This window comes from Oncorhynchus clarkii, chromosome 16, assembly GCF_045791955.1.
Source record: "Oncorhynchus clarkii lewisi isolate Uvic-CL-2024 chromosome 16, UVic_Ocla_1.0, whole genome shotgun sequence".
Lineage (NCBI taxonomy): Eukaryota > Metazoa > Chordata > Actinopteri > Salmoniformes > Salmonidae > Oncorhynchus > Oncorhynchus clarkii.
Window position 1 is genome coordinate 70,802,465 of NC_092162.1, and position 23,243 is coordinate 70,825,707.

At 47.7% G+C, this 23,243-nt stretch overlaps 1 protein-coding gene across 11 annotated transcripts in view; it reads left to right on the plus strand.

Annotated features, from left to right (window-relative positions):
* LOC139368993 (arginine-glutamic acid dipeptide repeats protein-like) overlaps positions 1-10,407 on the plus strand; it is an 89,175-nt gene extending 78,768 nt beyond the window's left edge. For 9 of the 11 annotated variants that reach the window (XM_071108538.1, XM_071108531.1, XM_071108532.1 and 6 more), the window contains 5 exons: positions 2,101-2,317; positions 3,584-4,307; positions 4,611-4,781; positions 5,798-5,966; positions 7,689-10,407. In XM_071108538.1, the coding sequence (XP_070964639.1) occupies positions 2,101-2,317; positions 3,584-4,307; positions 4,611-4,781; positions 5,798-5,966; positions 7,689-7,722 (1,315 nt within the window). In that variant the 3' untranslated portion in view covers positions 7,723-10,407. Of the gene's footprint in view, positions 1-2,100; positions 2,318-3,583; positions 4,308-4,610; positions 4,782-5,797; positions 5,967-7,177; positions 7,667-7,688 lie in introns of those variants that run through there. The other 2 variants (XM_071108536.1, XM_071108537.1) reach the window with 2 other exon arrangements.
* The last annotated feature ends 12,836 nt before the right edge of the window (positions 10,408-23,243 follow it).

Below are 23,243 nucleotides of genomic sequence, written 5' to 3' on the forward strand. Positions count from 1 at the left end.
GAACACACACTCTGTCAAAACACACACACACACACACACTGTCAAAAAACACACACACTGTCAAAACACACACACTCTGTCAAAACACACACACACACACACTGTCAGAACACACACACACACACTGCCAGAACACACACACACACACTGTCAGAACACACACACACACACACTGTCAGAACACACACACACACACAGTCAGAACACACACACTCTGTCAGAACACACACACACACTGTCAGAACACACACACACACACTGTCAGAACACACACACTCTGTCAAAACACACACACACACACACACACAAACTGTCAGAACACACACACACACACTGTCAGAACACACACACTCTGTCAAAACACACACACTGTCAAAACACACACACACACACACACACACACACACACACACTGTCAGAAAACACACACACACTCTGTCAAAACACACACACTATCAAAACACACACACACACACTGTCAGAACACACACACTCTGTCAAAACACACACACTCTGTCAAAACACAAGTTTTTTCACAAAGAATATTAATGATTCATGAATACAAGTCATATAAGAACTGTGATGTTAGCAAGCTGCTCAGGGGTGTCAAACTGATTTTACCACGGACCGCGTTTGGTCTTCACTGAGGTCCGGAGGGCAGCCCACGTGCCGGATGTTTGACACCCCTGATTTCGTGTGTATTTCCATGAAGTATTGTTGGCTAAACTGTACAGCCTTACTATAATACAGTGCATTTGGAAAGTATTCAGACCCCTTGACTTATCTACATGTTATGTATTCTAAAATTGATTAAATTATTTTTTCCCCTAAAATCAACACACAGTAATGACGAAGCAAAAAACGGGTTTTTCATTTTTTGGGGAAATGTATTAAAAATAAAATTGACACAAAATAGACACTTTGCTACGAGTCCACCTGTGGTAAATTCAATTGATTGGACATGATTTGGAGTGCATGTCAGAGCAAAAACCAAGCCATGAGGTTGAGGGAATTGTCCGTAGAGCTCCGAGACAGGATTGTGTCGAGGCACAGATCTGGGGAAGGGTACCAAAACATTTCTGCAGTATTGAAGGTCCCGAAGAAAACAGGGGACTCCATAATTCTTAAATGGAAGAAGTTTGGAAACACCAAGACTTATCCAAGAGCTGGTTACCTGGCAAAACTGAGCAATCGGGGGAGAAGGACCTTGGTCAGGGAGGTGACCAAGAACCCGATGGTCACTCTGACAGAGCTCCGGAGTTCCTCTGTGGAGATGGGAGAACCTTCCAGAAGGACAACCATCTCTGCAGCATTCAACCAATCGGGCCTTTATGGTAGAGTGGCCAGAAGGAATCAACTCCTTAGTAAAAAGCACATGACAGCTTGCTTGGAGTTTGCCAAAAGGCACCTAAAGGACTCTCAGACCATGAGATGTTTCTCAGCAACAGGGACTGGGAGACTAGTCAGGATCAAGGGAAAGATGAACAGAGCAAAGTACAGAGAGATCCTTGATGAAAACCTGCTTCACATCGCTCAGGAACTCCTTCCAACAGGACAACGACCCTCAGCACATAGCCAAGACAATGTCTTTGAGTGGCCCAGCCAGAACCCGGACTTGAACCCTATCGAACATCTCTGGAGAGACCTGAAAATAGCTGTGCAGCGACACTCCCCATCCAATCTGACAGAGCTTGAGAGGATCTGCGAAAACTCCCCAAAGACAGGTGTGCCAAGCTTGTAGCGTCATACCCAAGAAGACTCGAGGCTGTAATCGCTGCCAAAGGTGCTTCAACAAAGTACTGAGTAAAGGTTCTGAATACTGATGTATAAGTGATAGTTCAGTTTATTTTTAATACATTTGCAGTATTTCTTAACCTGTTTTCGCTTTGTGGTTATGGGGTATTGTGTGTAGAATAAGAAAACAATTACAGCAATTTTAGAGCTAAGGCTGTAATGTAACAAAATGTGGAAAAAGTCGGGGTCTGAATACTTTCCGAATGCACTGTACTTTGTGTATATCCATGAAGTACTGTCAGCCAAACTGTACATCTTTGCTGTATATTAATGTGTATTTCCATGTTTTCCATTGTTTGTCAATAGGTTCTACAAGCACCTGGACCGTGGGTACAACACGTGTGCCAGAACAGACTTCTATTTCACTCCTCTGGCTGCTTCTAAACTGGCCAAGAAGAGAGAAGAGGCGCTGGAGCGGGTCAAGAGGGAGGCGGAGCAGAAAGCCCGGGAGGAGAAGGAGAGGGAGAGGGAGAAGGAACGAGAGCGGGAACGGGAAAGAGAGAAGGAACAGGAGAGAGCTGCGGTGAGTGTTTGGTGTAAATTTGTCTTCATGTCCAACATCAACAGTTGTGAAATTTGAGAGTTTCTATGTTTTGTAGTAAAAAAAAAAAGATGGAGGAAGATACGTTTTTCCAATGACATCAATCAATTAGTGGACAATGCCTCCTCATTGGTTAAAATCACGATGCACAAACACTTATCTTCCTCACTAGAAAACATAGAAACGCCTTTTTTTTCACAACTGTTGCTGTTGCCGTGGTGCTGGATTTGAAATGTCCCTTCAACTTTACATTCTGTTCTAAAACATTCTTTATGAGTATTTGTCTAACTGCTCACTTACAGCCTGTTAACCTCCTTACAACCTATTATAACCTCCTTATAACCTGTTAACCTCCTTACAACCTATTATAACCTCCTTACAACCTGTTATAACCTCCTTAAAACCTATTATAATCTCCTTACAACCTATTATAACCTCCTTATAACCTGTTATAACCTCCTTACAACCTATTATAACAACCTTATAATCTGTTACAACCTCCTTATAAATTGTTATAACCTCCTTACAACCTATTATAACCTCCTTATAACCTGTTATAACCTCCTTACAACCTATTATAACCTCCTTATAACCTGTTATAACCTCCTTACAACCTATTATAACCTCCTTATAACCTGTTATAACCTGCTTACAACCTGTTACAACCTCCTTATAACCTATTACAACCTCCTTATAACCTATTACACCCTCCTTACAACCTGTTATAACCTCCTTACAACCTGTTACAACCTATTATAACCTCCTTACAACTTATTATAACCACCTTATAACCTGTTATAACCTCCTTATGACCTGTTACAACCTCTAAAACCTATAACCTTTTATTACCACCTTATAACCTGTTATAACCTCTAAAACCTGTAACCTTTTATTACCACCTTACAACCTGTTATAACCTCTTTTATTACCACCTTAAACCTGTTATAACCTCCTTAAACCTATAATAACATCCTTATAACCTTTTACAACCTCCTTATAACCTCAAACCTCTTATAACCTTTTCCAACCTATTATAAGCTCCTTATAACATGTTACAACCTTCTTAAAGGTTATAATAAGTTATAAGGTGGTTATAAAAGGTTGGAAATGTTTTGAGGTTATAATAGGTTGTAAGGAGTTATAACCTGATAGTGTTTACAACCTATTATAACCTGTTACAACCACCTTACATCCTATATCTTTCTTACAACTTGTTGTAACCTCTGCACGTATCTCTTTCTGTTCCAGAAAGCCTCCAGTTCGTGTCATGACGGTCGTATGGGTGACCCCCAGATGGGTGGCTCCGCCCACATGCGTCCTCCCTTCGACGGCCCCCCTACCTCCATCGCCGCGGTGCCCCCCTACATCGGGCCCGACACGCCCGCCCTTCGCACCCTCAGCGAGTATGCCCGCCCCCACGTCATGTCCCCGACCAATAGGAACCACCCCTTCTTCGTCTCCCTCAACCCCAACGACCCCCTGATGGCCTATCACATGCCTGGCCTCTACAACGCCGACCCGGGAATGCGCGAGCGCGAGCTGCGAGAGCGGGAGATGAGGGAGAGAGAGATGAGGGAGAGGGAGCTGAGAGAGAGGATGAAGCCTGGGTTCGAACACAAACCCCCGGAGCTAGAAGGCATGCACCCCTCGGCGAACCCCATGGAGCACTTCGCCCGACACGGGGCCATCTCCTTACCATCCATGGCGGGACCGCACCCCTTCGCCTCCTTCCACCCAGGTCTCAACCCCTTGGAGAGGGAGCGTTTGGCGTTGGCCGCGGGACCCCAGCTCAGACCAGACATGAGCTACCCGGAGCGGCTGGCGGCGGAAAGGCTGCACGCCGAGAGGATGGCGGCGGTGGCCAACGACCCTATTGCCAGGCTTCAGATGTTCAACATCACGCCTCATCACCACCAGCACTCCCACATCCACTCACACCTGCACCTTCACCAGCAGGACTCCCTGCACCAAGGTCACGCTATTCCCATCAAACAATGCTCTAATACACTGGATGCAAATACTGCAGTAGTCCTGAGAATAACTTGTTAACTGTAGCTAGTCGATTACTATATTAGCAGCCTTGATGGCACTACCTCCGGTACAAGTCTTCTAATCCAATCAAACGGCTGTAGCATGCAGTGACCAATTATAATCTGTTCTAAACTGATTTACCCGGAACACGTTTATGATGACATTTAGAATAATTGATCATTCTGATGTATTGTGATGTATGTTTAAGTGTACACTGACCATGTGGTGTTTTGACTCTGTGCAGGCGGTGGTGAATGTCTTGTGTGCCCTCCAGGTTCGGGGGGGCACCCCCTCGTAGACCCCCTGGCAGGAGGCCCCCACCTCGCCCGCTTCCCTTACCCGCACGGCGCAATCCCCAACTCCCTCCTGGGACAGAACCCACACGAACATGAGATGCTGCGACACCCCGTCTTCGGTAAGAACGTCAACCAACAACATGTCAATATCAGACACTGCCGAGCTGTACTGGGCCGAGCCGTACTGGGCCGAGCCGTACTGGGCCGAGCCGTACTGGGCCGAGCCGTACTGGGCCGAGCCGTACTGGGCCGAGCCAAGCTGTGCCAAGCCGTACTGGGCCGAGCCAAGCTGTGCCGAGGCGTACTGGGTCGAGCCAAGCTGTGCCGAGCCGTACTGGGCCGAGCCAAGCTGTGCCGAGCCAAGCTGTGCCAAGCCGTACTGGGCCGAGCCAAGCTGTGCCAAGCCGTACTGGGCCGAGCCAAGCTGTGCCGAGCCGTACTGGGCCGAGCCGTACTGGGCCGAGCCGTACTGGGCCGAGCCGTACTGGGCCGAGCCAAGCTGTGCCAAGCCGTACTGGGCCGAGCCAAGCTGTGCCGAGGCGTACTGGGTCGAGCCAAGCTGTGCCGAGCCGTACTGGGCCGAGCCAAGCTGTGCCGAGCCGTACTGGGCCGAGCCGTTCTGAGCCGAGCCGTTCTGAGCCGAGCCGTTCTGAGCCGAGCCGTTCTGAGCCGAGCCGTACTGAGTCGAGCCGTACAGGGCCGAGCCGTACAGGGCCGAGCCGTACAGGGCCGAGCCGCTCTGAGCCGAGCCAAGCTGTGCCGAGCCGCACCGAGCCGAGCCAAGCTGGGCCGAGCCGTACCGAGCCGAGCCGTTCTGAGCCGAGCCGTACCGGGCCGAGCCGTTCTGAGCCGTGCCGAGCCGCACTGAGCCGAGCCAAGCTGGGCCGAGCCGTACCGAGCCGAGCCGTTCTGAGCCGAGCCGTACCGGGCCGAGCCGTTCTGAGCCAAGCTGTATTGAGCTGGCTTGGTCACACAAATCATAGTTGCTGGAACAGGGCAATGTCAAAAGAAAATATCCGAGCCAGGTTCTGGTTCAACGCTATAGTGTGACGAGGGATTTATCTACCACAGTGGGATCTCTATTCGTCGTCAAGCCCGTTGTCCTGATCCTGTTGTGTTGCGTTCCTCTCTCCAGGTACTCCGTACCCCCGGGACCTTCCTCCCCAGATGTCCGCAGCCCACCAGCTCCAGGCCATGCATGCCCAGTCTGCAGAGCTGCAGCGGCTAGCTATGGAACAGCAGTGGCTGCATGGTCATCACCACATGCACGGTGGCCCACTTCCTGGCCAAGAGGACTATTACAGGTCAGAGACACACGGAGACACGTTCTGAACGACGCACCTACTGAAAGACACACCTACTGAACGACACACCTACTGAACGACACACCTACTGAAAGACACACCTACTGAACGACACACCTACTGAAAGACACACCTACTGAACGACACACCTACTGAACGACACGCCTACTGAACGACACGCTTACTGAACGACACGCCTACTGAACGACACGCCTACTGAACGACACGCCTACTGAATGACACGCCTACTGAATGACACGCCTACTGAATGACACGCCTACTGAAAGACACGCCTACTGAAAGACACGCCTACTGAACGACACGCCTACTGAATGACACGCCTACTGAACGACACGCTTACTGAACGACACGCCTACTGAACGACACGCCTACTGAACGACACGCCTACTGAACGACACGCCTACTGAACGACACGCCTACTGAATGACACGCCTACTGAACGACACGCCTACTGAACGACACGCCTACTGAACGACACGCCTACTGAACGACACGCCTACTGAACGACACGCCTACTGAATGACACGCCTACTGAATGACACGCCTACTGAAAGACACGCCTACTGAAAGACACGCCTACTGAACGACACACCTACTGAAAGACACGCCTACTGAAAGACACGCCTACTGAACGACACGCCTACTGAACGACACGCCTACTGAACGACACGCCTACTGAATGACACGCCTACTGAAAGACACGCCTACTGAAAGACACGCCTACTGAACGACACGCCTACTGAACGACACGCCTACTGAACGACACGCCTACTGAACGACACGCCTACTGAAAGACACGCCTACTGAACGACACACCTACTGAAAGACACGCCTACTGAAAGACACGCCTACTGAAAGACACGCCTACTGAAAGACACGCCTACTGAAAGACACGCCTACTGAACGACACGCCTACTGAAAGACACGCCTACTGAAAGACACGCCTACTGAACGACACACCTACTGAAAGACACACCTACTGAAATACACAGACACGTTTGAAAACAATTCATTACAAACACATTGACAGAGGTGGTCTAGACAGCATTGGTCCTTAGATGAGATTAAAAATAAGAATAATTTCATTAAATTACAAAACAAATATTAAACACAACATAATATGGTTCATCTGTGGTTATAAATTCTTGTTGCTAATTTAAAAAGATTCTCATTTGTGTGATTTCTGTAAGATCATGCAGACGTTTCAAGTGATCTCGAGTTCCAGAAATGGACTCCTTTTACAGAAAATCCTGATGGCAAGTGATGTTTTACCTTAAAGAACTAACTCCGTACTTTGCATTTTCAGAGAATGTGACCCCATAGGGTCTATATATATATATATATATATATATATAGACTGAATGTAGTCACTGTTTTATATGGGTTGTGGAGCAAGTCTATTAACATTTCTAAGATTGCATTGGGCGAATTATAGACATGTTTCTTAGCAATTATACTGCAGTGACGAAAATGTTTAAATGCACGCTTGTACAACGATTTGCGGCCGGCTTTGTTCCAGGTTCTCCAGCTTGTGATCGTCTTGTAATACAATACCGCCTGGGAGAATATCAGTGTGCATATAAATCTTGGCAGGGGTGTTTTTTGTTTGATTTCTAAACTTGGGACAAAGTGAAGTTAAATAAGAGTGGCGACGCTAACGTGTTGTTGTTGTTGTTGTTGTTTGTGTGTTTTGTGTTTTAGCCGCCTGAAGAAGGAAAGCGACAAGCAACTGTAACTGACCAATGGGGGGGGACGCGGAGACACGCAGGAAGTTGCCTAGGACACAGGAAGTAGTTACAGAACAGTCAGTCAATCAAAGGAACCCAACCTCTGCTCCTCCAAAAACACAATTCTCCTTACAAAAACAACGGAAGCTGAAGATGGAGAGGAGGGTTGATCGTCTGTTTTCTTTCCCTGTCTGTTTGGAGGGGGGGGGGGGGGGGGGTGCTTTTTTCCCCCACAAAAACATTAAGAAAGACTTTGTTTGGTGTAACTATAGCCTTCAAGTAGTGACAACGACCTCGAGACTGCATGAAAACTACTGTAAAAGCTTCCACAACGTGTTTCGTAGGTGGTAGAAATGCAAGACACTTTGTCACTGTTGCTAGTCGACGGAGAAGACGAAGACCAGTAAAAGCATCCTTCCAGACATTATAGCCGCGGAAAGATTCAGAACAAAGTGCTATATTATTTTAATACATTGTTGGAGGTTTTCATCATTTTTTACGAAAAGCTGCAGCATGGCGTTATTGAGTCTGTAAATAGTATATCTATATATATATATATACACATACATATATATATATACATATAAGTATTATAATTGTTATTAGGTGTGGACTCTGAACCAAGTCATTTATAAACCTCCAATATGTTATTGTGTTCTGAAGCATTATTCCATGTTTTAACGGAGGGGGAGCAGACGGTGGTCCCAGACCTGATATACCTTAGAGAGAGCGGTATAGTCCCAGACACCTATCATTATACACCCCTTAACAAGCACCTGATTGGCTAACAGAATGCCTGAACTCACTGTGTTGTTGAGGTAATGTTTGACACACACTTGGAAGAGGAGTCACTGAGTCATCTATGGATCAGCATACTCTCCTGCCCTGTCCTGGTCTGCCCTGTCCTGCCCTGTCCTGGTCTGCCCTGTCCTGTCCTACCCTGCCCTGTCCTACCCTGTCCTGTCCTACCCTGTCCTGCCCTACCCTGTCCTGTCCTACCCTGCCCTGTCCTACCCTGTCCTGTCCTACCCTGCCCTGCCCTACCCTGTCCTGCCCTACCCTGTCCTGTCCTGTCCTACCCTGTCCTGCCCTGTCCTGTCCTACCCTGCCCTGTCCTGCCCTGTAGTTTACAAGCCCCCGATGCAGACACCATCTAAAGCACTCAAAAGAAGACTGTATTAAATCCTTCAGCGCTTTTCATTGGTTTTGACACTCGACTTCAGTGTTGACTCAACAAAAGGTCGATTTTTTTAATTTTTTTTTTTTTAAAGATTAGGCAGATATTTAACCCAAGTTTTACGTTTTCTTTTCAAATGTTTTAAATTATCGTTGACAAAAAGTGTATCTAAACTACGTGAGGCCCCAACATGCCTTGTTAAATGTGTTCTGCCTGTGGGTGAGTTGCTAGAGGTAACCAAAGGCGGTGGTTTATGGTTAGTATTTTCCTCCCTCTACCTGGTCAAGTGGTCCTGACTGCTACAGTTGGAAACCTCCGATCAGATCGTCCTCCAGAGCAGTGTGCTGTGCTGCCATATTCACTGTGACACTAACGGGCCTAGCTACATGGGAGGTGGGGGTCCAGACACTAACGGGCCTAGCTACATGGGAGGTGGGGGTCCAGACACTAACGGGCCTAGCTACATGGGAGGTGGGGGTCCAGACACTAACGGGCCTAGCTACATGGGAGGTGGGGGTCCAGACACTAACGGGCCTAGCTACATGGGAGGTGGGGGTCCAGACACTAACGGGGCCTAGCTACATGGGAGGTGGGGGTCCAGGGCTGGAACCAGACACTAACGGGGCCTAGCTACATGGGAGGTGGGGGTCCAGACACTAACGGGGCCTAGCTACATGGGAGGTGGGGGTAATATCCTGTTCTGTGTTAGCCCATGTTTGAGTTCCTTCTACTCCTCTCTGGTCCCATCCATGACCTCTGTCTGTCCGTTTGTCTTCCATGCTCCATCACTCTTGTCTTTTACTCCTCACCCCTTCCTCCTCCTCCTCCTCCAGCCTTTTAGTCCATCCCTCTCTTCCTCCTCCTCCCTCTCTTCCTCTCCTCCTCCAGCCTTTTAGTCCATCCCTCTCTTCCTCCAGCCTTTTAGTCCATCCCTCTCTTCCTCCTCCTCCCTCTCTTCCTCTCCTCCTCCCGCCTTTTAGTCCATCCCTCTCTTCCTCCTCCTCCCTCTCTTCCTCTCCTCCTCCAGCCTTTTAGTCCATCCCTCTCTTCCTCCTCCTCCCTCTCTTCCTCTCCTCCTCCAGCCTTTTAGTCCATCCCTCTCATCCTCCTCCTCCCTCTCTTCCTCTCCTCCTCCAGCCTTTTAGTCCATCCCTCTCTTCCTCCTCCTCCCTCTCTTCCTCTCCTCCTCCAGCCTTTTAGTCTATCCCTTTCCTCCTCCAGCCTTTTAGTTCATCCCTCTCTTCCTCTCCTCCAAACCCTTGGATGTTTAGTGTTGTCAATTGTTTAGCTTCTCTTTCAAAGCGGAAATAGCAGAATTTATATATAAAACTGGTATCTTGAAGCTTATTGTATATATTAGTAGTCGCCATGGGGATGACGACACGACAATGTAAACAAAAAGTAGAAATATTACGAAAAGTTGTGATTCCTGTGTTCTCTCTCTCCATTTGAGTATTTTGTATTTTTTTTTTCAAAAATTTGTGGAATTAAAATAAATGACTAAGTTACACCACAAGACTTTTGTTATTGGTTTTAATTTAGACGTTTCCTGTTGGTAATGTATGCTAGAAAATGTTTTCTTTGTCATTATTGGATACACATGCAATCTGGCAGCAGGCACGCTTCAACGACAACAGCTGTCATTTAGAGGAGCTATTATTCCTCTAGTGCCGACTGAACGTTACTCCGGAGATAATGTGGCCCGGTGAATCCAGACTGAACGTTACTCCGGAGATAATGTGGCCCGGTGAATCCAGACTGAACGTTACTCCGGAGATAATGTGGCCCGGTGAATCCAGACTGAACGTTACTTCGGAGATAATGTAGCCCGGTGAATCCAGACTGAACGTTACTCCGGAGATAATGTAGCCCGGTGAATCCAGACTGAACGTTACTCCGGAGATAATGTAGCCCGGTGAATCCAGACTGAACGTTACTCCGGAGATAATGTAGCCCGGTGAATCCAGACTAAACGTTACTCCGGAGATAATGTAGCCCGGTGAATCCGGACTGAACGTTACTCCGGAGATAATGTAGCCCAGCGAATCCAGACTGAACGTTACTTCGGAGATAATGTAGCCCGGTGAATCCAGACTGAACGTTACTCCGGAGATAATGTAGCCCGGTGAATCCAGACTGAACGTTACTCCGGAGATAATGTAGCCCGGTGAATCCAGACTGAACGTTACTCCGGAGATAATGTAGCCCAGCGAATCCAGACTGAACGTTACTTCGGAGATAATGTAGCCCGGTGAATCCAGACTGAACGTTACTCCGGAGATAATGTAGCCCGGTGAATCCGGACTGAACGTTACTCCGGAGATAATGTAGCCCAGCGAATCCAGACTGAACGTTACTCCGGAGATAATGTGGCCCGGTGAATCCAGATTGAACGCTATCAATTTTTGGAATTCACCAGTTTACATTATCTCCAGAGTAACGTTCAATCTGGATTCACCGGGCTACATTATCTCTTGAGGGAGAGTTCAGTCTGGATTCACCAGGCTGGAAATGACGCCCTGTCCTCCGTGAAAACAGGTTCCTCAGAATTCCCCTCTACTCCCCAGGTTGTCAGTCGTGATCATGTGACAGCTGCAGGTGCCTGTTGTTGTTTAGCTCTGAGGCTCACCTCCCCACAAGACACAAGGAAACAACCGAGAGAGAGCTTAGAGCGACAGCTCCACTGGCTGCTTGAATACATTATATATCCCCACTCCTCAACGATGGAACGACTGACTAGATGTCATCCCAAATCACATCCTCGTAAATCTGGTGGTGTACCGCTCAGGCACAGAGACACACACACACACACTGAAATATGGTCTGAAAACATTCTTGCTATAAATAGCAATGTGAAAAGGATGCTGTTGTCTGTTCGTGGTCTAAAAGAGGTATTGAGGATTATGAGCCTCGTCCTCAGTCTTCTATTCTACCTCATACCCCTGTCTCCCTCTTACCTCACGCCCAGCAGTCTGCTGAGTGTGTGGCAGCGTAGAGGCTAGTAGCTACAGTTGAAGTCTGAAGTTTACATACACCTTAGCCAAATACATTTATACTCAGTTTTTCACTATTCCTGACATTTAATCCTAGAAAATATTCCCTGTCTTAGGTCAGTTAGGATCGCCACTTTATTTTAAGAATGTGAAATGTCAGAATAATAGTAGAGAGAATGATTTATTTCAGTTTTTATTTCTTAAATCACATTCCCAGTGGGTCAGAAGTTTACATACACTCAATTAGTATTTGGTAGCATTGTCTTTAAATTGTTTAACTTGGGTCAAACGTTTTCAGGCAGCCTTCCACAAGCTTCCTACAATAAGTTGGGTGAATTTTGGCTCATTCCTCCTGACAGAGCTGGTGTAACTGAGTCAGGTTTGTAGGCCTCCTTGCTCACACACGCTTTTTCAGTTCTGCCCACAAATGTTCTCTAGGATTGAGGTCAGGGCTTTGTGATGGCCACTCCAAAACCTTGACTTTGTTGTCCTTAAGCCATTTTGCCACAACTTTGGAAGTATGCTTGGGGTCATTGTCCATTTGGAAGACCCATTTGCGACTTCCTGACTGATGTCTTGAGATGTTGCTTCAATATATCCACATCATTTTCCTTCCTCATGATGCCATATATTGTGTGAAGTGCACTCGTCCCTCCTGCAGCAAAGCATCCCCCACAACATGATGCTGCCACCCCCGTGCTTCACGGTTGGAATGGTGTTCTTCGGCGTGCAAGCCTCCCCCTTTTTCCTCCAAACATAACGATGGTCATTATGGTTAAACAGTTCTATTTTTGTTTCATCAGACCAGAGGACATTTCTCCAAAATGTACGTTCGTTGTCGAACTTCCTGACCCTTTAATCTCCATGGTGACCACTGCTCAGACAGTCTGTCATTATAATGTATGTCCTGCTGTTCTCAAGCTCTTGCTGATCATCTATTTATCCCAGAGCAGAGGGACACTTCTATTTATCCCAGAGCAGAGGGACACTTCTATTTATCCCAGAGCAGAGGGACACTTCTATTTATCCCAGAGCAGAGGGACACTTCTATTTATCCCAGAGCAGAGGGACACTTCTATTTATCCCAGAGCAGAGAGACACTTCTATTTATCCCAGAGCAGAGGGACACTTCTATTTATCCCAGAGCAGAGGGACACTTCTATTTATCCCAGAGCAGAGGGACACTTCTATTTATCCCAGAGCAGAGGGACACTTCTATTTATCCCAGAGCAGAGAGACACTTCAGGCGATTTCATCATAACAGCTCTGGCTGCGTGTGGTCCTTGGGCTCAGAATTGCTCATGGTAACAGACTTGCGTTTCGTCGTCTCTAGATCTGTCTTCATGGACAGACATTTTGAGTGTATCCCTCCAATCAACATACTAATGGGGTTTTGCATGGCTCTGTTTATTTCCCTCTGTCAACTGTAGACCCTCCTACTTCCTCCTGGGGGTGTCTCTCTGTGTCCTTACTTTATTTATTTATCTCTCTCTGTGTGTCTCTGGGTCTCTCTCTCTGTGTGTCTGCCTGCCTGTTTGTCTCTGGGTCTCTCTCTCTGTGTGTCTGCCTGCCTGTGTGTCTCTGGGTCTCTCCCTGTGTTTTTGTCTCTGGGTCTCTCCCTGTGTTTTTGTCTCTGGGTCTCTCCAGCAGTTTCTCTGGGTCTCCAGCTGTTTGTCTCTGGGTCTCTCCCTTTGTGTGTCTCTGTCTCTGGGTCTCTCCCTCTGTGTGTCTCTGGGTCTCTCCCTTTGTGTGTCTCTGTGCGTCTCTGTGTCTCTGTGTGTCTCTGCCTCTGTGTGTCTCTGGGTCTCTCCCTCTGTGTGTCTCTGGGTCTCTCCCTCTGTGTGTCTCTGGGTCTCTCCCTCTGTGTGTCTCCGGGTCTCTCCCTCCGTGTGTCTCTGGGTCTCTCCCTCTGTGTGTCTCTGGGTCTCTCCCTCTGTGTGTCTCTGGGTCTCTCCCTCTGTGTGTCTCTGGGTCTCTCCCTCTGTGTGTCTCTGGGTCTCTCCCTCTGTGTGTCTCTGGGTCTCTCCCTCTGTGTGTCTCTGGGTCTCTCCCTCTTTGTGTCTCTGGGTCTCTCCCTCTGTTTGTCTCTGTGCTGTTAGAAGGCAGCTGTTGTATCCTCCCACTGTGTTGGATCTCTCTTGGTTCTAATGATCTCGTACTCTGAATTCCTCTCATAGCTGATCTAGAGTCCCTGTCTGCACCAACCAACCGACCGGCAAGCAGTCCAACAGACCCGCTGGCCCGGACCAAACATTCCTCAGCCGCTCTAAACACACACTGGAGGCCACACACACACACACACAAGGGGTCCTGCCTGCCGCAAACTCAGCTTGCCCGATGCCTCTCTTTCTGCCTCTCTCTCCCTCTCTCTCTCCCCTTCTGCCTCTCCCTCCCTCTCTCTCCCTCCCTCTCTCTCTCCCCTTCTGCCTCTCCCTCCCTCTCTCTCCCTCCCCTTCTGCCTCTCCCTCCCTCTCTCTCCCTCCCCTTCTGCCTCTCCCTCCCTCTCTCTCCCTCCCCTTCTCCCTCTCCCTCCCTCTCTCTCCCTCCCCTTCTGCCTCTCTCTCCCTCCCTCTCTCTCCCTCCCCTTCTATCTCTCCCTCCCTCTCTCTCCCTCCCCTTCTGTCTCTCTCTCCCTCCCTCTCTCTCCCTCCCTCTCTCTCTCCCTCCCCTTCTGTCTCTCCCTCCCCTTCTGCCTCTCCCTCCTTCTCCCTCCCCTTCTGTCTCTCTCTCCCTCTCCTTCTGCCTCTCCCTCCCTCTCTCTCCCTCCCTCTCTCTCCCTCCCCTTCTGCCTCTCCCTCCCTCTCTCTCCCTCCCCTTCTGCCTCTCCCTCCCTCTCTCTCCCTCCCCTTCTGCCTCTCCCTCCCTCTCTCTCCCTCCCTCTCTCTCCCTCCCTCTCTCTCCCCCTCCCCTTCTGCCTCTCCCTCCCTCTCTCTCCCTCCCCTTCTGCCTCTCCCTCCCTCTCTCTCTATTTCACTTGAGCTCTCTGCCTCTCCTAAATCCCGAGGTCTTCATTGTGTTCAGTAGATTTTGTTTCCCTGATTTATAACCCTGGCCGTTCTGGCTCCTAGCCTAGATGTGTTGATGTGTCCCAAATGGTATCTGTTGAGCCCTATGGGCCCTGGTAAGAAGTAGTGAATAAGGAGCCATTTGGCCCCTAGCCTAGATGTGTTGATGTGTCCCAAATGGTATCTGTTGAGCCCTATGGGCCCTGGTAAGAAGTAGTGAATAAGGAGCCATTTGGCTCCTAGCCTAGATGTGTTGATGTGTCCCAAATGGTATCTGTTGAGCCCTATGGGCCCTGGTAAGAAGTAGTGAATAAGGAGCCATTTGGCCCCTAGCCTAGATGTGTTGATGTGTCCCAAATGGTATCTGTTGAGCCCTATGGGCCCTGGTAAGAAGTAGTGAATAAGGAGCCATTTGGCCCCTAGCCCAGATGAAGGGTATAATTAGATCTGCTGGCCTCCCTCACATCATAGACCCTCTATAATGAAAAACATGGCGCTGGACTGGTGAACAAGGAACTCACTTTCAGAACTCTGTCTTTGGAAACTCTCCTTTCAATACTTTTGAGTGCCCCATTACTGTCTAACTGCATACGTGTCCGGTAGTTGTAACCTCACAGATCAGTGCCATTTACATCTCAATTTCACTGTACTGGAGACGTTACATAGTGGGTTTGTACAGTACAGTGTGTTTACCGTCTCTCTGCATGACCACTGTCCAATACAGTATGTGCAGCACAGATGATCTGTGGAATATCACAGGCAGACATTTAGAATTGAGCGACCAGTAACTGAGTTGAATGGGAGAGACCAGTAACTGAGTTGTAGGGGGGAGACCAGTAACTGAGTTGTAGGGGGGAGACCAGTAACTGAGTTGTAGTGGGGAGACCAGTAACTGAGTTGTAGGGGGGAGACCAGTAACTGAGTTGTATGGGAGAGACCAGTAACTGAGTTGAATGGGAGAGACCAGTAACTGAGTTGAATGGGAGAGACCAGTAACTGAGTTGAATGGGGGAGACCAGTAACTGAATTGAATGGGAGAGACCAGTAACTGAGTTGAATGGGGGAGACCAGTAACTGAATTGAATGGGAGAGACCAGTAACTGAGTTGAATGGGAGAGACCAGTAACTGAGTTGAATGGGACAGACCAGTAACTGAGTTGAATGGGAGAGACCAGTAACTGAATTGAATGGGAGAGACCAGTAACTGAGTTGAATGGGGGAGACCAGTAACTGAGTTGAATGGGGGAGACCAGTAACTGAGTTGTAGGGGGGAGACCAGTAACTGAGTTGTAGGGGGGAGACCAGTAACTGAGTTGTATGGGAGAGACCAGTAACTGAGTTGAATGGGAGAGACCAGTAACTGAGTTGAATGGGAGAGACCAGTAACTGAGTTGAATGGGGGAGACCAGTAACTGAATTGAATGGGAGAGACCAGTAACTGAGTTGAATGGGGGAGACCAGTAACTGAATTGAATGGGAGAGACCAGTAACTGAGTTGAATGGGAGAGACCAGTAACTGAGTTGTAGGGGGGAGACCAGTAACTGAGTTGTAGGGGGGAGACCAGTAACTGAGTTGTATGGGAGAGACCAGTAACTGAGTTGAATGGGAGAGACCAGTAACTGAGTTGAATGGGAGAGACCAGTAACTGAGTTGAATGGGGGAGACCAGTAACTGAATTGAATGGGAGAGACCAGTAACTGAGTTGAATGGGGGAGACCAGTAACTGAATTGAATGGGAGAGACCAGTAACTGAGTTGAATGGGAGAGACCAGTAACTGAGTTGAATGGGGGAGACCAGTAACTGAGTTGAATGGGGGAGACCAGTAACTGAGTTGTAGGGGGGAGACCAGTAACTGAGTTGTATGGGAGAGACCAGTAACTGAGTTGAATGGGAGAGACCAGTAACTGAGTTGAATGGGAGAGACCAGTAACTGAGTTGAATGGGGGAGACCAGTAACTGAATTGAATGGGAGAGACCAGTAACTGAGTTGAATGGGGGAGACCAGTAACTGAATTGAATGGGAGAGACCAGTAACTGAGTTGAATGGGACAGACCAGTAACTGAGTTGAATGGGAGAGACCAGTAACTGAATTGAATGGGAGAGACCAGTAACTGAGTTGAATGGGGGAGACCAGTAACTGAGTTGAATGGGGGAGACCAGTAACTGAGTTGTAGGGGGGAGACCAGTAACTGAGTTGTAGGGGGGAGACCAGTAACTGAGTTGTATGGGAGAGACCAGTAACTGAGTTGAATGGGAGAGACCAGTAACTGAGTTGAATGGGAGAGACCAGTAACTGAGTTGAATGGGGGAGACCAGTAACTGAATTGAATGGGAGAGACCAGTAACTGAGTTGAATGGGGGAGACCAGTAACTGAATTGAATGGGAGAGACCAGTAACTGAGTTGAATGGGAGAGACCAGTAACTGAGTTGAATGGGACAGACCAGTAACTGAGTTGAATGGGAGAGACCAGTAACTGAATTGAATGGGAGAGACCAGTAACTGAGTTGAATGGGAGAGACCAGTAACTGAGTAGCATCTCCGTTAAGGGGGCAATTCCAACCCGAGTTAAGCACATGTTAGACCGTGTCGAGACAGTTTTAGTATTCTGATCATGGAGCTTCAAGCGCATACATTTAAATGTAGGTTTTTAGAAGCGTCTACCGTGTCCGGACTCCCTTTATTCAAATGCCAGTATATCATCAAATCAAATCAAATGTATTTTTATAGCCCTTCGTACATCAGCTGATATCTCAAAGTGCTGTACAGAAACCCAGCCTAAAACCCCAAACAGCAAGCAATGCAGGTATAGAAGCACGGTGGCTAGGAAAAACTCCCTAGAAAGGCCAAAACCTAGGAAGAAACCTAGAGAGGAACCAGGCTATGTGGGGTGGCCAGTCCTCTTCTGGCTGTGCCGGGTGGAGATTATAACAGAACATGGCCAAGATGTTCAAATATTCATAAATGACCAGCATGGTCGAATAATAATAAGTCAGAACAGTTGAAACTGGAGCAGCAGCACGGTCAGGTGGACTGGGGACAGCAAGGAGTCATCATGTCAGGTAGTCCTGGGGCATGGTCCTAGGGCTCAGGTCAGTTGAAACTGGAGCAGCAGCACGGCCAGGTGGACTGGGGACAGCAAGGAGTCAACATGTCAGGTAGTCCTGGGGCATGGTCCTAGGGCTCAGGTCCTCCGAGAGAGAGAAAGAAAGAGAGAAGGAGAGAATTAGAGAACGCACACTTAGATTCACACAGGACACTGAATAAGACAGGAGAAGTATTCCAGATATAACAAACTGACCCTAGCCCCCCCGACACATAAACTACTGCAGCATAAATACTGGAGGCTGAGACAGGAGGGGTCAGGAGACACTGTGGCCACATCCGAGGACACCCCCGGACAGGGCCAAACAGGAAGGATATAACCCCACCCACTTTGCCAAAGCACAGCCCCCACACCACTAGAGGGATATCTTCAACCACCAACTTATCATCCTGAGACAAGGCTGAGTATAGCCCACAAAGACCTCCGCCATGGCACAACCCAAGGGGGGGGGGGGGGGGGCGCCAACCCAGACAGGATGACCACATCAGTGAATCAACCCACTCAGGTGACGCACCCCCTCCAGGGACGGCATGAGAGAGCCCCAGTAAGCCAGTGATTCAGCCCCTGTAATAGGGTTAGAGGCAGAGAATCCCAGTGGAAAGAGGGGAACCGGCCAGGCAGAGACAGCAAGGGCGGTTCGTTGCTCCAGAGCCTTTCCGTTCCCCTTCCCACTCCTGGGCCAGACTACACTCAATCATATGACCCACTGAAGAGATGAGTCTTCAGTAAAGACTTAAAGGTTGAGACCGAGTTTGCGTCTCTGACATGGGTAGGCAGACCGTTCCATAAAAATGGAGCTCTATAGGAGAAAGCCCTGCCTCCAGCTGTTTGCTTAGAAATTCTAGGGACAATTAGGAGGCCTGCGTCTTGTGACCGTAGCGTACGTGTAGGTATGTACGGCAGGACCAAATCAGAGAGATAGGTAGGAGCAAGCCCATGTAATGCTTTGTAGGTTAGCAGTAAAACCTTGAAATCAACCCTTGCTTTGACAGGAAGCCAGTGTAGAGAGGCTAGCACTGGAGTAATATGATCACATTTTTTGGTTCTAGTCAGGATTCTAGCAGCCGTATTTAGCACTAACTGAAGTTTATTTAGTGCTTTATCCGGGTAGCCGGAAAGTAGAGCATTGCAGTAGTCTAACCTAGAAGTGACAAAAGCATGGATTAATTTTTCTGCATCATTTTTGGACAGAAAGTTTCTGATTTTTGCAATGTTACGTAGATGGAAAAAAGCTGTCCTTGAAATGGTCTTGATATGTTCTTCAAAAGAGAGATCAGGGTCCAGAGTAACGCCGAGGTCCTTCACAGTTTTATTTGAGACGACTGTACAACCATTAAGATTACTTGTCAGATTCAACAGAAGATCTCTTTGTTTCTTGGGACCTAGAACAAGCATCTCTGTTTTGTCCGAGTTTAAAAGTAGAAAGTTTGCAGCCATCCACTTCCTTATGTCTGAAACACATGCTTCTAGCAAGGGCAATTTTGGGGCTTCACCATGTTTCATTGAAATGTACAGCTGTGTGTCATCCGCATAGCAGTGAAAGTTAACATTATGTTTTCGAATAACATCCCCAAGAGGTAAAATATATAGTGAAAAATATAGTGGTCCTAAAACGGAACCTTGAGGAACACCGAAATTTACAGTTGATTTGTCAGAGGACAAACCATTCACAGAGACAAACTGATATCTTTCCAACAGATAAGATCTAAACCAGGCCAGAACTTGTCCGTGTAGACCAATTTGGGTTTCCAATCTCTCCAAAAGAATGTGGTGATCGATGGTATCAAAAGCAGCACTATAAGGTCTAGGAGCACGAGGACAGATGCAGAGCCTCGGTCTGATGTCATTAAAAGGTAATTTACCACCTTCACAAGTGCCGTCTCAGTGCTATGATGGGGTCTAAAAACCAGACTGAAGCATTTCTAACAGCCTTTTCTAAAAATTTTGAGAGGAATGGAAGATTCGATATAGGCCGATAGTTTTTTATATTTTCTGGGTCAAGGTTTGGCTTTTTCAAGAGAGGCTTTATTACTGCCACTTTTAGTGAGTTTGGTACACATCCGGTGGATAGAGAGCCGTTTATTATGTTCAACATAGGAGGGCCAAGCACAGGAAGCAGCTCTTTCAGTAGTTTAGTTGGAATAGGGTCCAGTATGCAGCTTGAAGGTTTAGAGGCCATGATTATTTTCATCATTGTGTCAAGAGATATAGTACTAAAACACTTGAGCGTCTCTCTTGATCCTAGGTCCTAGCAGAGTTGTGCAGACTCGGGACAACTGAGCTTTGAAGGAATACGCAGATTTAAAGAGGAGTCCGTAATTTGCTTTCTAATAATCCTAATCTTTTCCTCAAAGAAGTTCATGAATTTATCACTGCTAAAGTGAAAGTCATCCTCTCTTGGGGAATGCTGCTTTTTAGTTAGCTTTGAGACAGTATCAAAAAGGAATTTCGGATTGTTCTTATTTTCCTCAATTAAGTTAGAAAAATAGGATGATCGAGCAGCAGTAAGGGCTCTTCGGTACTGCACGGTACTGTCTTTCCAAGCTAGTCGGAAGACTTCCAGTTTGGTGTGGCGCCATTTCCGTTCCAATTTTCTGGAAGCTTGCTTCAGAGCTCGGGTATTTTCTGTGTACCAGGGAGCTAGTTTCTTATGAGAAATGTTTTTAATTTTTAGGGGTGCAACTGCATCTAGGGTATTGCGCAAGGTTAAATTGAGTTCCTCAGTTAGGTGGTTAACTGATTTTTGTCCTCTGGCGTCCTTGGGTAGACAGAGGGAATCTGGAAGGACATCAAGGAATCTTTGTTGTTGTCTGTGAATTTATAGCACGACTTTTGATGTTCCTTGGTTGGGGTCTGAGCAGATTATTTGTTGCAATTGCAAACGTAATAAAATGGTGGTCCGATAGTCCAGGATTATGAGGAAAAACATTAAGATCCACAACATTTATTCCATGGGACAAAAATAGGTCCAGCGTATGATTGTGACAGTGAGTGGGTCCAGAGACATGTTGGACAAAACCCACTGAGTCGATGATGGCTCCGAAAGCCTTTTGGAGTGGGTCTGTGGACTTTTCCATGTGAATATTAAAGTCACCAAAGATTAGAATATTATCTGCTATGACTACAAGGTCCGATAAGAATTCAGGGAACTCAGTGAGGAATGCTGTATATGGCCCAGGAGGCCTGTAAACAGTAGCTATAAAAAGTGATTGAGTAGGCTGCATAGATTTCATGACTAGAAGCTCAAAAGACGAAAATGTCATTTTTTTTTTTTGTAAATTGAAATTTGCTATCGTAAATGTTAGCAACACCTCCGCCTTTGCGGGATGCACGGGGGATATGGTCACTAGTGTAGCCAGGAGGTGAGGCCTCATTTGACACAGTAAATTCATCAGGCTTAAGCCATGTTTCAGTCAGGCCAATCACATCAAGATTATGATCAGTGATTAGTTCATTGACTATAATTGCCTTTGAAGTAAGGGATCTAACATTAAGTAGCCCTATTTTAAGATGTGAGGTATCATGATCTTTTTCAGTAATGACAGGAATGGAGGTGGTCTTTATCCTAGTGAGATTGCTAAGGCGAACACCGCCATGTTTAGTTTTGCCCAACCTAGGTCGAGGCACAGACACGGTCTCAATGGTGATAGCTGAGCTGACTACACTGACTGTGCTAGTGGCAGACTCCACTATGCTGGCAGGCTGGCTAACAGCCTGCTGCCTGGCCTGCACCCTATTTCATTGTGGAGCTAGAGGAGTTAGAGCCCTGTCTATGTTGGTAGATAAAATGAGAGCACCCCTCCAGCTAGGATGGAGTCCGTCTCTTCCCAGCAGGTCAGGCTTGGTCCTGTTTGTGGGTGAGTCCCAGAAAGAGGGCCAATTATCTACAAATTCTATATTTTGGGAGGGGCAGAAAACAGTTTTCAACCAGCGATTGCGTTGTGAGACTCTGCTGTAGAGCTCATCACTCCCCCTAACTGGGAGGGGGCCAGAGACAATTACTCGATGCCGACACATCTTTCTAGCTGATTTACACGCTGAAGCTATGTTGCGCTTGGTGATCTCTGACTGTTTCATCCTAACATCGTTGGTGCCGACGTGGATAACAATATCTCTATACTCTCTACACTCACCAGTTTTAGCTTTAGCCAGCACCATCTTCAGATTAGCCTTAACGTCGGTAGCCCTGCCCCCTGGTAAACAGTGTATGATCGCTGGATGATTTGTTTTAAGTCTAATACTGCGGGTAATGGAGTCGCCAATGACTAGAGTTTTAAATTTGTCAGAGCTAATGGTGGGAAGCTTCGGTGTCTCAGACCCCGTAACGGGAGGAGTAGAGACCAGAGAAGACTCGGCCTCTGACTCCGACCCGCTGCTTAATGGGGAAAACCGGTTGAAAGTTTCTGTCGGCTGAATGAGCGACACCGGTTGAGCGTTCCTACATCATTTCCCTCCAGAAACCGTGAGAAAGTTGTCCGGCTGCGGGGACTGTGCCAGGGGATTTATACTACTATCTGTACTTACTGGTGGCACAGACGCTGTTTCATCCTTTCCTACACTGAAATTACCCTTGCCTAACGATTGCGTCTGAAGCTGGGCTTGTAGCACAGCTATCCTCGCCGTAAGGCGAGTACAGCGACTGCTATTAGAAGGCATCATGTTAGTGTTACTACTTAGCTTCGGCTGTTGGAGGTCCTGACGAACCGTGTCCAGATAAAGCGTCCGGAGTGAAAAAGTTGAGGAAAAAAAACAAAAATATAAACGATAATTAAAAAGTAAAAACCGTAAATTTGTCAGGTAGCAAAACAGGTTGGCAACAAAACGCACAGCAACTCAAAAACAAGTCTGCAAGTCTGATGGCAGAAGCTAACTAACTTTTACTGTAGCCAGTTAACCTCTGTAGCTAGTTAACCTCTGTAGCTAGTTAACCTCTGTAGCTAGTTAACCTCTGTAGCTAGCCAGCAAGTAACGCTAAAGGTATTGCAAACGGTTTAGCATAACTCCAGCCAAATATTGACTTTTCCCCGTGGCAAAATGTTTTGCGACAGTGAGCTCTACTTAACATGACCCAGGGTAGGGCCCTGCTTCACTCATCTTCTCCTCCTCCTCCTCCTCCTCAGGTCTACATGCTGCCCCATGCCACCGCCATCAAAGGTGGGGCTTGTCCTTGGTGCTCCAGGGTGCTGGCATGGCTAGTCCCTAGCTGTGCTGGGTCTGGGGTGTGTTGGGGCAACATGAGGGGTAGA